General features: G+C 41.8%; 1 protein-coding gene across 10 annotated transcripts in view; it reads right to left on the bottom strand.

Annotated features, from left to right (window-relative positions):
- The window catches only part of LOC128423026 (transducin-like enhancer protein 4), a 129,462-nt gene that overhangs the window by 80,247 nt on the left and 34,658 nt on the right, over positions 1 to 14,557 (bottom strand). For 5 of the 10 annotated variants that reach the window (XM_053407684.1, XM_053407683.1, XM_053407680.1 and 2 more), the window contains one exon: positions 9,215 to 9,277. The exons of the other annotated variants lie outside the window; for them this stretch is intronic. In XM_053407684.1, the coding sequence (XP_053263659.1) occupies positions 9,215 to 9,277 (63 nt within the window). The remainder of the gene's footprint in view (positions 1 to 9,214; positions 9,278 to 14,557) is intronic. 10 annotated transcript variants of the gene reach the window in all.

Genomic DNA, 14,557 nt, shown 5'->3' on the forward strand with positions numbered 1-14,557 from the left:
AAACAAAAGACAACTTCTTTAGGTGTTTCTGTTTTACACTGAGAAGTAAAGTGGCCCAGGATATGAAAAAGCAGCACTTACTTGTTGCTTCTGAGAGAACACCAGGATCTCTAGTGCATCCTGTTCACAGATACTACCCGCCCTAGTATGATTATAGGCAGTTGCAACAATCATTCCCTAGGCATATTCAGAAATCAGGTAGATTGTTGCAGGTACTCGAAGACTACTCCAAGTCTACCATCTTTTGCCAAGGTTCAGATCTGTACAGTGCTGTTATGCTACCCCCCCCAAAAAAAAGCTTAACAAAAGAAAACAAGAGGGGGTGTAGATTGGTTTGGACCACAGAAAGGGAGTGCCATGCTCTTTCCAATTGGTTCCTAGTTTTGACTCTTCGCTTATCAAAATCATCTCCTACAATGAGCATTGATATATGTGCTATATTTCCGGATTCTGATATTTGTGTTCCAGTCAGGGTGTACTACTCTCTTTGCTACATGGTCTCAGAGTATAAAGTAATACCACAACTAGATACAAGTTGTAGAGTCTAATGCAGGCTTCCTCAATCAACCTCGGCCCTCCAGATGTTTTGAGACTACAATTCCCATCATCCCTGACCACTGGTCCTGCTGGCTATGGATCAAGGGAGTTGTAGGCCAAAAACATCTGGAAGACCGAGGTTGAAGAAGCCTGCTCTAATGGATTTATTTCTCAATAAAATTGAAAATGGAAAAAATCTGATGAATTATTCTTCTACAGCTCAAGATGACTGATCACCATAGCTAGAGTCAGAAAGGATTCTTTCCCCTGGGTTATATTGGCTAGTGACTAGGTTGCCTTTTTCACCAGCTCTTGGTGGGTCTTATTCACAGAAGTCACGAGGGAGCTTTACGTTCACTAAAAACGAGATGTGTGGCAGCTTAAAGAGTAACAAATGTATTATGGTATCAGCTTTCATGGACCACAGTGCACTCCATTTAGCAGGCACAATTTCATTCATTTCCTCTGCTGGCACATTATGGTCTGGATAATGTTGGAAGATCTGCTTGGATTCTGATGTGCAGGGAGGTTTCCTGCATTGAATTATAAGGAAGAGTGCACTTGATGGCATCCAAAATATATATTTTTTTCTTGGAGACATAAGGAAAAAGAAAATCATAAGCACATATACACCAAGTTACTTCTTTTTAAGAAGTGTATCCCCTGCCCACCCGCCCCGCCAAAATATCAAGCAACACAGGAGACAGCATACTAGAATACTAGTGGCCCACATAACATAGCAGTTATTTCATATCACATTTTGTGTGTGTGCTACAGGATTAGATTTTTCAAAACTTTAGCATGTACTGAGTTTTCTCCAATTTCCCCAACCACAAAACTCCACAAAGGTGAAGGAATTGTACATGTAACTCCACTCTTTATTGCTACACAGAAAGAAACCCAACAATTTTTTAAAAAATCCTTTACCTTGTCAAAGAGGACCATAAGCACAACTTAGATTGCTCTAATCAAGTATGATGCCTATTTCATCCCCAAGATAAATGTAGTTTATGAGATGCGTTCCTTCTATCAAAGAGCTCATAAACCTGGACAAACATTTGAGTAATCTGCTCAGTGTTGTATGAACTGGCTGAATGAAATGAATGGCTTAATTTTTATTTTTATTTTGTTAAGAGGAGCCATATATAAGTTGGTGTTTGGAATTCCAAACAAATGGCTTTCAAGAAGAATGAAGCTAAAAGAAGACCTAATCCTTCACAAAGTTATAGAAATGGAATGGCAAGCCAGTAAACTTGGTTGATCTAAATCCAGATCAGACAACTTGGGAAAGTGATATTAATAAGTTTATCAGGTTTATAGAAAAATATGTACTTCCAGTACTAGAGGACCTTCACCAGAAAGTGGATGTCTCAGTCCCTGTCGAATTTGATTTGCAAGGAGCAGAGAAGGAAAAATCTTGCCCATAAGCCAGATCAGCTTCCCCACCCAATCCATAACATATCAGAATGCAAAACAGACTACGTTTATCACAACTTTTGCAAGATTCTCTTTTAAGTCCATGCCATTTGGAAACACCAGGGGCAAAGTTAGGCATTATTTAGCCAGGATCAAAGACCCAGTTTGGCACCCTCCATGCACATTTGTGTATACACACACACACACACACACACACACACACACACACAGAGGCTGGAAGCCTCAATGGCACCCCTATGGAAGTTTAACCCAGGGCAAAAAAACTAGCTACCCTCCCCTCCCCCTAGCTATGGCACTGGGAATCACAAGTATTCCTCCAGATATCTCAAGGAAGATGACAAAACTCCTTACGTCACAAGAGCGCTACCTTTGGGCCATATTTGGCCTTTCTCTGGTGCCATCTGCACCTTGATGCTACCACCACCACTTCAGAAGGAACAGCAGACAACCAGGCAAACTCATCCCTCTTTGTGGGCTCTATTGCCTGGAAGTCCATGCTGCCACTACCTCTAGGCACCATATTCCATGGTTTGACCTCCAAGTTTACATGTGCACCTGACTACCTCCTGACATATTAGAGTATGAGGAATCAGACTTTTATACTATACTACCAAAGAGCAAACGGAGACAGCCTAATATTACTGAGCAGTTGACATAGGAGCAGGAGGGGGAAGCAGAATCCTGGGGACATCAAGGACAACACAGATAACTGACCTGAGGGGAGCAGGGTCAAAATGACTGGAACTGAAAGAATTGGACAGGCTACTAATGGAAGATACCCAAGCCCTTATTTACCTAGACAAATGCTGCAAGTGAGCCAAGCAGAGAGCAATGAGGCTTAGTACTGGAAATGACAAAGCATAAACTCTTATCCTTTGACTACTGCAAACGAAATAGTTCAGCACAATAAAAGGAACTGCTAGTCACTACATGCCAATGTTGTGCTCTTCGGATCTTGCTGGGATCCTTGACCATCGGCCATGCTGGATGGACCTTGATGGGGGCTGGAGTCCAATAAATGCTGAAAGGCACCATGTTGCTGACCTATGCAACACATATTGGGGGGGAAACTAGTAGATGGCCTGTGAACTGGGAAGCCAACAGACTTTTGTTGTTTTGGACTACCATTATATCAATATCCTTCCCTTCCCTATTACCCATCAAAGCTTTGTTGCTAACTGAATACCACTGTTTGCTTTGGCATTCCAGATGGACTCACAGTGATATTAAACAATGTTTTTACTGAGAGGAGACCTATTGAAATTAATAAACCTAACTGGGTCATGTTCATTAATTTCAGTGGGTCTACTCAGAATAAAACTTGGTTGAATAACACCCATAACCAATAATGCAACCAAACTGCAGAATCCTACTTGTTCTCAACAACTTACCACTTTTACCATATTATCAACAGATCTCACTGTCTTCAAGTAAATAGCGAGGCAGAGAGAGCAATACAGACTGCAAAGAAAATATTGAGACAGAATGACTGACATATTGCTCTTTTAAAGCTACAGGTCAACATCACTGATAGCTACCGGATATAGCTCGGCAGAATTGCTAATGGAAAGACAAATCAGAGTATCCATTCTAACTCCAGAGAAGAATCTCATTCCAAAGTGGCCTGACCTGAAAGAAACTGCCTCTTCAGATTACATAGCTAAAAGAAGTTATACACTTTTTATAACTAGTGTAACTCAGTGCAAAAACAATGACACTGAGAACCAAGGAGAGTGAGCTTATATCAAACTTGATGGAAAAAGGACATGGCAGACACTAACCATGGTACATGGAAAAATGGAACACCCAAATCATATTGTTGAGGGAACATGAGATATTTAGTAGAAACAGACATCTTTCTATTCTTGCACCTCCAAACCCAACTTTATCTACTACAGGGATGGGGAACCTGCAGCCCTATAGATGTCATTTGGTCTACAACTCCCATCATCCCTGATACTTGATCTTGCTAGCTGAGGCTGATGGGAGCTAGCATGGGTTAGCCACCCATGAGTCACTGAGACTTTGCCAAAGGCATCTTATATCACTGACTGTGACGTTACTGCTCAGACCACCACCTACTTCAGTCAAGTTATTTGGAAGTCTTTGAGGTGCAGAAGTAAGAGACTGATGACCTAAACTATTCAATGTTTTAATGGTGCTGACTGATTAAATTGTTGTCAGCTGAGGTTGTAAATAGTGTAAATAGTGCCATTTTATACCATCCAAGCTCCCAAGACATATGTTATGGCCATCCAAATTTGCATTTTTAAAAATTATTTAGATATTTTTAAAGGCTGTTCCTGTAGATCTCCTGCTATAATGCCATGGTGCTAAAGACTTTTTGTGCCACCCCCAATCCCCCCCTTTTTTAAGAATAGCACCCAGTCATTGTTATTATTTATTGCATTTATATCCCACCTAACATAGCCAGAAGTTGCCCATTTTTATAAATGTTCTCAAGTAATGTCACACTCCTTTTAAAAACCCTCTTTTTATCATCAATCCCCCAAACTCCCTTCTCACTCGAATTTTAAAAAATCATTTTTCTCAGCCCTGAAAAAAATCACCATATAAAATGAACGCCAATTTGACCTGTAACTGAATCAACTACTAAAGCTTTAATAGATTTATCTACAGAGACCGGTTTTCAATTTTTGAATTAAAAAATGTGGTATTCCATATCAATACAAAAGCTGAAATAGATTATGTAAAATAGGAAATATCCAGACTTTAGCAAAATAGGAGAATGCTTGGAAATATACCATATTTATGTACTTTTACAGGTGCAAGCTTCAAGTTGCCTTGGTGTAGATAGAATTTGGAGTTGTGGAGTACTCTCACAAGGACGTATTTCCACCAACTAAATGATTGTGCTGAGAACTCACACATTGAGTGTGGCACCACATTTAACCAATCCTTTTTAATAATAATAATAATAATAATAATAATAATAATAATAATAATAATAATATCTTTATTGTCATTGCCCCCTCTCAGGGACAACGAAATTACTTGACTGCTCCATAAAAACACTAATTAAAACAATACAGTCTTTATGAGTTTACTCCTCCTTCTGCCGCTCCTTTATAACTATTTGGCACTCCTGACCCACCCCCCAACACACATACAATGCTGGCCCACAAAATTTTGCTATCTGGAGCAGAGCGCAAATAGCCCCTCATCACTACCTCAATGAATGGCAACACTTTTTAAGGGGTTGGGGCTTTCAGACAGAAATTTCTGCCTATCACGCTTTCAGTGGGTTATTCTGTCACATGGCAGTGCCAGTTCGATTTAGTGGTTCATTATTTTTGATACCAAGTTTATAGTCATGGGCCAGAGAACTTCATTCTTGTCTCTTAATTCATGAAGGTCCACTTTTTAAAAACTGTAATCCACCATCCAACAGGCCCAATGTGGTGTAATAAAAATAATATCTCATATGGACATGGCAGACCTAGGCTCACTAGCTCAAACCACCACTCACTCGCTGGGTGGCCCTAGATGAAACATTTACTGCCAGGGGCAGTAAATAGCTGAAATAATTAACATTACAGATACAAATGATCTGTACTCCCCACCAAACACTGCGCATCTCAGCTAACTGCTGCACAAAATAGTGTAATCCTACCTGTGATTTCAAAATATTGATAAAGAGAAATGACCTACTTAGAATCTGATACACTTCAACATTATTGTCCAATACAGTGGTACCTCGGGTTACATATGCTTCAGGTTACAGACTCCGCTAACCCAGAAATATTACCTCGGGTTAAGAACTTTGCTTCAGGATAAGAACAGAAATCATGCTCCGGTGGCACAGCAGCAGCAGGAGGCCCCATTAGCTAAAGTGGTGCTTCAAGTTAAGAACAGTTTCAGGTTAAGAACAGACCTCCGGAATGAATTACGTACTTAACCCGAGGTACCACTGTAATGAGCACAATTCTGGGAAGGCATTGCTTAAACGAAAGTATGTGGTTACTGGCCTTTAAATCTTGCTTCCTATGGCCAAGCAGATGGTAAGGTGGTGAGAAGAGAACACAGGGTAAGTGGAATTAAAGATGAAACCTCTGCCTCAACATCTGGCATATGTGCTACTTTGTGCATGGCAAGAGTGGCAGACTTCAGGCCACTAGGATCCACTTTGGTGTTTTTTTACTAGAACTCCAATATTTACAAGCCAGAGCCAAGTGAAGAAGACATACGCTAGGTACAAGGTGCCACTGAATACCTTCTGAGCCCAGGAAATTGTTTTCAGTACCAAAACTGAACTGAATTTGCAATCCTCAACCAATAATTCCACTCCTAGTTACTTTCTTCATGTGAGAAGCCTAGTTTTGGTGGAAAAGTTGTACTGTTCATGAACAGCTGTGAGTTAGAAACCCTGCTGATCTGACAATAGATCCTAATCTATCTTCTGTCCACCCCAATGTAAGATACAGAGGAATGGAAATAATTGGGGTTTTGGGGGGGGAGATAAATCTCCTCCTCCTCCTCCTCTCCCCTTTCTTCTAGCATTCTACTTAAACTCTATATGGAAATTCTGAGAATTATTTTTCTTTTGGAATCCTGTTGCTCCCTAGTCAGATACAAATGGCAGAGGATATGTAAGACTAGAAGCAGAACAAACCACTGTTTGTAAAATTACAACCCAACAGGATAATCACAAGGGTTTAGGGTACCAGGGATTTGTCTTTACACATCTGCTTATGTAACCAATGAGATGATAAAACAAGCAGCAGGATAACTCATTCCATACTGTTGTTCATCTGCCCCAACCACATCTGTAATTTCAATGGGCGACTCCATTTAAAAAAAAGACATTTTCATATATGCACTGTCAGTGAATAAAGAGAGAAACTATTTTTGTGAACTGGAATGCTATATGGAAAATGGAAGAAGGAAATATTGTGACCCTGTTTCAAAGGAAAACATCTAAGCTACAATCACAAAGAAAGGTAAGTATCATAGCACACCTGAAAGCAGATATTAGGCCTGCTACGGGCATTTGCACTATAAATGTCAAATACTTTCCAATTTTAGGAGCCAAGGTTTCCTACAATAAACCCTGGGAATGCAAATTCCCGGACAGTTCTAAAAATTATCTCCAGATTCCTGAGATGGAAGTCGTGACCAGATTAGGTTTGTAACACTGACATGCTGTGTAACAGAGCATACACTGTCTTCAGAATCCAAAAAAGCTGATATTATTTTGCTAGTGTACATTGCAGCAACCCATCTTCTAACAGGGTTGGAGGAACTTACCCCAGTACAGTACTTGTTCCAATCTCTGGGGTCCCCAAGAACACTCTTAACAATGCCATCTTGAATCAGATTTAGACATTGTTAGAATAGAAAGGGTGGTATTTTCAGAGGCTACTCCACTCCAGTTACGGAATCCCTCCCCCACTATAGCACATGTGGATACCTTTGGCCTTCCAGATGTTGCTGAACTGTAACTCCCATTATTCCAGGCCAATGGCGGTGCTTGCTGGGCTGATAGGAGTTGTAATTCATCAATATCTGGAAGGGCCAAAGTTCCTCACCTCAGTGCTATAGACTCAAAACCCAAACCCCATGAAACAACGCTGTAAGGCCTACTCAGTTGGGCTTGCCTTAAGAGTGGGGAAATCACTCATTCTGCTCTATGTGGGGCAGTGCTTTCTTTTCAGGGGCTACTCAAGTGTATGCAGTACTGGCACCTCTCTTTTTGGGGGGGGGGGGTAAAAAGGGTGTGGCACTTACTTTAACCATGGTGAATACCAGCACCTATTTTTCTAGGGAAAAAGCACTGATGTGGGGGTTGTTGTTTTTGGTGGGAAGGAGGGCTTTCTGCCTTTGAAAAAGTAGCTTTCATTTCTAGGTCACACTCCATTTCTATCCCTGACCATACTCAAAATACATATAAAGAGGTTTGGACCCAAAGGCGTCAAGTCTAGCTATGATAAGATGTACAGAACCGTCACTCAATATGAATCATAAGCAAATCCTGATTATGCTGTAAACAGAAGTCCCCCAGATCCAGATTGCCTTTCTTAGGATTACCGAGAAGTGAGAGAGAAATAACCATGCAAAAATAAGGAATGGATGGGATGTGAAAGGTTCCATTATTCCAGGACAAACTGAGTCTACTCTCTCCTCCCAAATCCCAATGAACATTAATCTACGATTAAGCCATATGATATTTTTCATGGCCTAAGAGTCATATTTATTTCCTCACTAGCCAAAGGTAAAAAGTTACCAGCAGCCTATTAGGAAAGCATAATTTTTCATTTCAAGGAAAGTGTGAGATTTGGAAAACTAGCTCACCAAGTCAATACGAATTTTCTCTCTCCAAGCCTAGATAGATTTTTTTTTAATCCTTGGTTAATAATCAGGTTGAAGAAAGAGGAACCAAGGCCAGATGGTGGAGCGGGAGAGACCTGCATTAGCCTGTTTACTGTTTACTCTCTAGTACATCAGCAGTTGATGGCTCTTCTTATTTTTCTGCCAAGTTTAACACCAATTGTCAAGAATGCTGCACAAATCATGCCTTTCCAGCAATTTTTCAATATATCCTATTAGATGCCAGCTTGACAGAGTCATTTTTTTTAACACCAATGTATCAGAATGACAGGCAAACATTTTTATATAACTAGCAGCCCGATCCTAATGCTTACTGCAGCAGGACGAAAGCAGAATAGGATGCAGGCTTTCCAGCTTATGATGCCGCAAACCACAAATATGGAATTTCACTATTCCAAAAACATGGTGATGGAACTAGATATATACAGACTAGGTTTATTCATGGAGGGTAGGACTATTAATACCTTTTACCATGACCTCTAACTAGAACCTACATGTTCAGAGACAATATGCCTCCAATTACTACATTTGGGGGAGTGCGGAGGTGGGCAGCAAAGCAAAGTTTGATGGTACAATTCTCTTTCCTCTTTATAAATGTCCAGAGGCACCTGGCTGGAAGAAACAGGATGTCAGATTAACCTTAAGGTCCTTCCAATTTCACATTGGCACCAGGACAGAGATCCTGTAGGCACCAATATTTAGGATCATTGTTTTAAAACTGTCTTTTGCATGCATATTAAACCCAAGTGATGATGGACAAGAAATGAAATGGCAGAAAAGTGAAATATAAACACTGAAAGCATTGCACTGCCAGAGAGACACCTCATCTCCTCTTTAGTTAAAGCAATTATCCTGCAATTTGAGGCCAGCACATATAAACAGCCCCCCTTACCTCCTGCGATAAGAAAGGAATGACCTGGGCACATATGGCATTCAGCCTCTTGACAATTTCTGCCTGTGGATGAGAAAGGGAAAGTTAGTGAGCAACATATTGCAAACATACTATTGTAATCACAAAGAAAGAGCAAAACACATTTTAAAACAGCCGTTTTGACAGATGGGCAGCTCAGTCCTCTGGACTGGCTTCAGGTGCTGCACCAAAGCAGCTAGAAGCAGGAAAACAGGAACCTCTGGTGGGTTGAGACATATAGCTGCCCTTTCTCTAACAAAAATAGCCTTACTGCAGGAGGACAGCAGCATGCGGTTGTGCATATCCTAAAGACCAATAAGCAACTCTTAAAACATGGGGTGAAAGATAATTGCAGCTTCTATCCCCTCACCTTCACAGCCTAACACTGATGGAAGTGGATAGGAAGAAGCTTTTTTCCTTCCCATACAATAACAGAACCTTAGGTGATGCTGCAAGACAGACAAAAGTACTTTTTCATGCAGCACATAAGATGATTAAATTCACAACCACAAGACGCAGAGACGGCTACCAACTTGGACAGCTTTAATCGAGATTAGACAAATTAATGAGCAAGGCTTTCAGCAGCCTCTAGCCATGGTGGCTGTATATCCCATCCAGAATCAAAACAACAGTGCTTTAATACTACTAGAGTGGAGGGGGGCTGTTGCACTCATGTCCTGCTTGTGGGTTTTCCACAGTCACCTGGCTGACCACGGTGAAACAGAATGCTGGCCAGGATGGGTCTTTTGGTCTGATGCACCAGACCTCTTCTTGTGCTTTCTGCTGCCTCAGTGTTTATGGCTGGACCTCACTGCCAACCCAAGCATAGAGATCTCCTGGTTTAGCTAACTCTCTGCAATTCCAGCATCTGGATTGTACTGGATGGTCCAACAGGGCGTGTCAGGTTTGGAGGATCTTGCATCACTCATGTGCATGTTTTAGACCTAGGTGAACTCTGGATTCCTTGGAACTCTACAATTACCCAGTTGTATTCATCCTTCCAAAAGGAAATCAAATGTAAGGAACAACAGTGGCAGACCCAGTTCAGCAATTAGGAAGCGAATAATGGTCAACAATAACCACTTGCTGCTCTGAGAGCTCCTCATAATAGCAAGCGCTTGAGCTTCAATGCAGAACAGAGAATTGAATTTCCATTGGTGAATCGGACTTTCTTGAAAGATTTCGGGAGCCTTTTGTAGCACAATAAGCAGGTTTTTTTAATATAAAAAACAACCTCTGAGATTGGCACACACTTTTCCCTTCTTAAATAAGATTCCTCACAACCCCTGCAACCCCCCCCCAAAAAAGTGAAAAGCAAAACCCTTATCTTTCAACTGCATATGGGATCAAGTGTATGTTTTGCTTTGTTTTTTTTTAAAAAAAGGGAAGTTTCACACTGAAGTGAGCACTTTATTTACAAACAACTACTGGACAATTAAAAGTTTTTATCTGATTGATCAACTAACATCAGAACAATCCATTAAAAGCAAAACGTTTGCACACCCCACAGATAACACCTCCATATTTAAAAACACCCCCTTACAGGGGCACAGCTCCAGTTAAAAATGAACGAAGGCAGGAATTGGTATCTGAATGCCTCAGGAAGACTTTAATAAAAGTGTTGTTCCTGGTGGGAGGGGGCGCCACCTGGGCTCCACTTCAGGGCACAAGATGCACACGTGATGATGTGTGGGTGCTTGCTTTTTGATAAACTCTAGCCTCAAGCACAGGGTGAACATTAGGCCCACCACACCCTGGACCACCCTGCTTGCAAAAACACAACAAGGTTGGTTGCTAAAGCCCCCAATCCAATGCCTCTGAAATGAGCCCTGTTAGCAGGGCCACTCCACACAACTGCTGTGATACTTGCTTGACATTCCTGCATACATGTCCTTTCACACAGGACTATAACTTCAACATAATTACAGAGAGAGAGAGAGAGAGAGAGAGAGAGAGAGAGATGTTGTGTTTGTAGCGGTGCGCAAAAGACCTAAACCCTGCACATGGTAGTGACCACATACAAGCAACTGGCCATGGCAAGAAACCAAAATGCACAGGAATTTCAAGCAGTTAACATCAGCTCGAGGGTCATGTGAACTGGCATCCCTTAGGGATCTGTAAATAGTGTGGATTTGATCAAGGGCTTGTTCCCGCAGACTTCCAACTTCACCATTAATAAAAGCAGACCCATGAACCTCGGTCCACATACCAGCATCCCTAGCTGAACAGGACTCACACCCCTAGCTCAGCAGCCCATCAAAGGATGGAGCAGTCATCCTCTTGACTTCAGCTACCCAAACCAACTGAAGACAGAAAACCTTTGGTCCTACTAACATATTGTCCTGAAATAAGAGTCCCTTCAGCTTGCTTTTTGTTCAGAGGCAGCTGCGTTAGTCCATTGTAGTTTAAAGAATAATACTGTACATTGTTACATGAGCTTTTCCAGGCACTTCACCAGATTACAGCACATTCTGATGATAGGCATTTGTGTCTACAAAGGCTCGTCCCATAGCACAGGTGCAGGGAACCTTGGCCCTCCAGATGTTGCTGAACTGCAACTCCCCTCATTCCTAGCCATTGGCCAATGAGGCTGATGAGAGTCAGTAACACCTGGAGGGCCAAAAACACCTGCCACAGCAAATGACTCACACCTGGATACAAAGACGTTCAAACAGAACTTTCCCAGCCTCTACTCCTTGATGCAGCCCTCGAAAAAGCCGCTCCTGAGGGTCAAGGGACCCTCCAGAATGAAATGGGATGTGCCAAAGAGAGATGCAGTGGGAAGGGAAGGTGGGGGAGGGTTGGAGGGGGGGAGCATTGTTCATAAGTGGGAACATTGTCCACTCATGAAACGGTGGGTTAGGATTCAATCCTTCTGACTTGGGACTGTGCCACAAGTCTCAGAGGTACTGAGCAACTGGGACATGGCTTCAACACCCCCACCCTGACTTTTTGAAAACAATGACTGGTTATTCAAGACGAAGAGTTTTCTTAACCAGGAGAGTCAACACTGCTGCATATCTCTAACTGCATAAATACTGTAAATCCCTTAAAGGGGGGACGGTGGTGAAGGGTGCTGGACCCTTCTCTCCCATTGAGTTCTTGAATTTGTTACTGTACTTCGGAACCATCAACAGGTTTTTGCTGAGCATAAAGTGTCACCTAAACACCACATTTTATACCAGCAGATCTGTGAACAAAACGTTTTAGCTAGTTAGCACAGAATAAAAACAGAGCAGCTCAACATGAAACTGAGCGCTTTCTGTTCTCAAAATATGGCCCAATCGCTCACATGGTGCACATTCAGCCCCTTCTGTTCTGTAATCTACTCTACGTGCTTTGCTTTAATAGAGGGAAGGAAGACAGGCCACCTCTAAAGGGAGATTTTAAAATTGCATTCTACTTTGGGTCAGTTTGTCATTACATTCAGTGACAAAATGCTCTTTCATGCAAAGTCATTACCCGAAGGACAGATACACTCATACTTGTCTAATTTAGGCTTCCTTCTTTCATCAGCAACCCTTTCGACCTTCTCACTATGCAATCTTTTAAAAGGCAAATACTTCAAAAACCTGTCTAACACAGAAAAGAATACAGAGTGACCAAGAAGAAGCCATTCTTCCTGATAGATCCTTACTAAGGAAACCCCAACTACGTTGCCGAAAACCAGGAAATGCAAAGTTGCTTTTTTCATTACGAAACTGCAGGATCAGACTATTTTTCCCTTTAGAGCAGTGTTGACTACTCTGAACAGGAGCAACTCTCCAGGGTCTCAAGACAAAAATTCTTTCATATTTCTTGCAACCTGAACCTTTTAACTGTAGATGCCAAGAATTGAACCCGGGATCTTTGGCATCACAATATGTGCTCCTCCACTGAGCTACGATACCCTCCCTATGTGCATGGAAAGTTTGAATTTGCTTGGAAGGGAGCACCAAAAGTTCTATTTGCAAGCACAATTCACATTCTTGCACACTCCAATATGAACATGTGTGCAAAGTTACATACACAGAATTATACAAGTGAAGCTAGAATTTTGATCACACCAGTGGCAGCAGTTTCGCTTGACAATAATGCTCAAACTGAGCAGTCTACACATCTGCTCAAGAACACCAGATTGTTAAGCTCTACCCTACAGCACAATTCAAAGGGTCCTTGTGCAATAGCCCTGCCCTCACTGGATGAGCAGTAACTGTAACTGTAGAGACTACATTAACATAAGGTTACCAGATTTTTTTCAATGAATCCGGGGAAGCTTTTCAACTTCAATGGATTTTGTATGGGGACTGATTTGTAAATCTGGGAACTGTCCCCGGGAAACGGGGACGTCTGGTAACCTTACAATAACCCCCACGTTACTGTGTCCTCCTGTTGCCCAACCTCCATGATCTTCAGGTTTACCTGTGTGGTTCTATCAAGGTGCAATAATTATTGAAATCCAAATGCGGCAATCTCCAAATATCAAAAGTAAGGTCCATTTCGGAAATGTATCGGGCCGGTGACATGTTTCATATTAAGATTGGCATTTGAATGGCAAAATAAAACACCACCAAACAAATTGACTAGTCAAGACACTGGTCGCTGACGGGACTTGTGGTCCAGCACCACCTAGGGACCCAAGGCAGGGTCCACATGACTCCAGGCCCCCCACAAAGTTGATGACAGACCACATGAAATTGCAGTGGACTTTGACCAACCCTTCTTCTGATGAGATATACCTATAGCACGCAGGTTACTACCTTTGTTTGCATCTTATTTCTTCCTGAACCTTGTGTTCCTGTTTAGAGATGGTGTTATATATATATACAGTCATACCTCGGGTTAAATATGCTTCAGGTTGAGCGTTTTCAGATTATGCTCCGCGGCGACCCGGAAGTAACGGAACGTGTTACTTCTGGGTTTCGCCACTCACGCATGCGCAGACGCTCAAAATGACGTCACGCGCATGCGCGGAAGCGGTGAAACGTGACCCGCAGACACGTGTTACATTCTACTCAGGATGCAAACAGGGCTCCGGAATGGATCCCATTCACATCCAGAGGTACCACTGTGTATGTGTGTTTGTGTGCATATCTATATCTATATCTAGATATATGTATACCACCCCTTCAACCCAAGTTCTCATGATTGAATGGAAAGGATACAGTAAAGTATAACATAAAACCAACACTAAAATCATAAAATTATCCAACTCACAGTTGAATTACAAAATAGCAGTAGTACAGAAGTGTACTTCTGTATACAATACAAACTGGCCAATCATCTCTTTGGTCCCCAGATAAAACATATATGATCTCAGCAGATGTTGAAAACTTCTCAATGATG

The sequence above is a fragment of the Podarcis raffonei genome, chromosome 11 (genome assembly GCF_027172205.1).
Source record: "Podarcis raffonei isolate rPodRaf1 chromosome 11, rPodRaf1.pri, whole genome shotgun sequence".
NCBI lineage: Eukaryota > Metazoa > Chordata > Lepidosauria > Squamata > Lacertidae > Podarcis > Podarcis raffonei.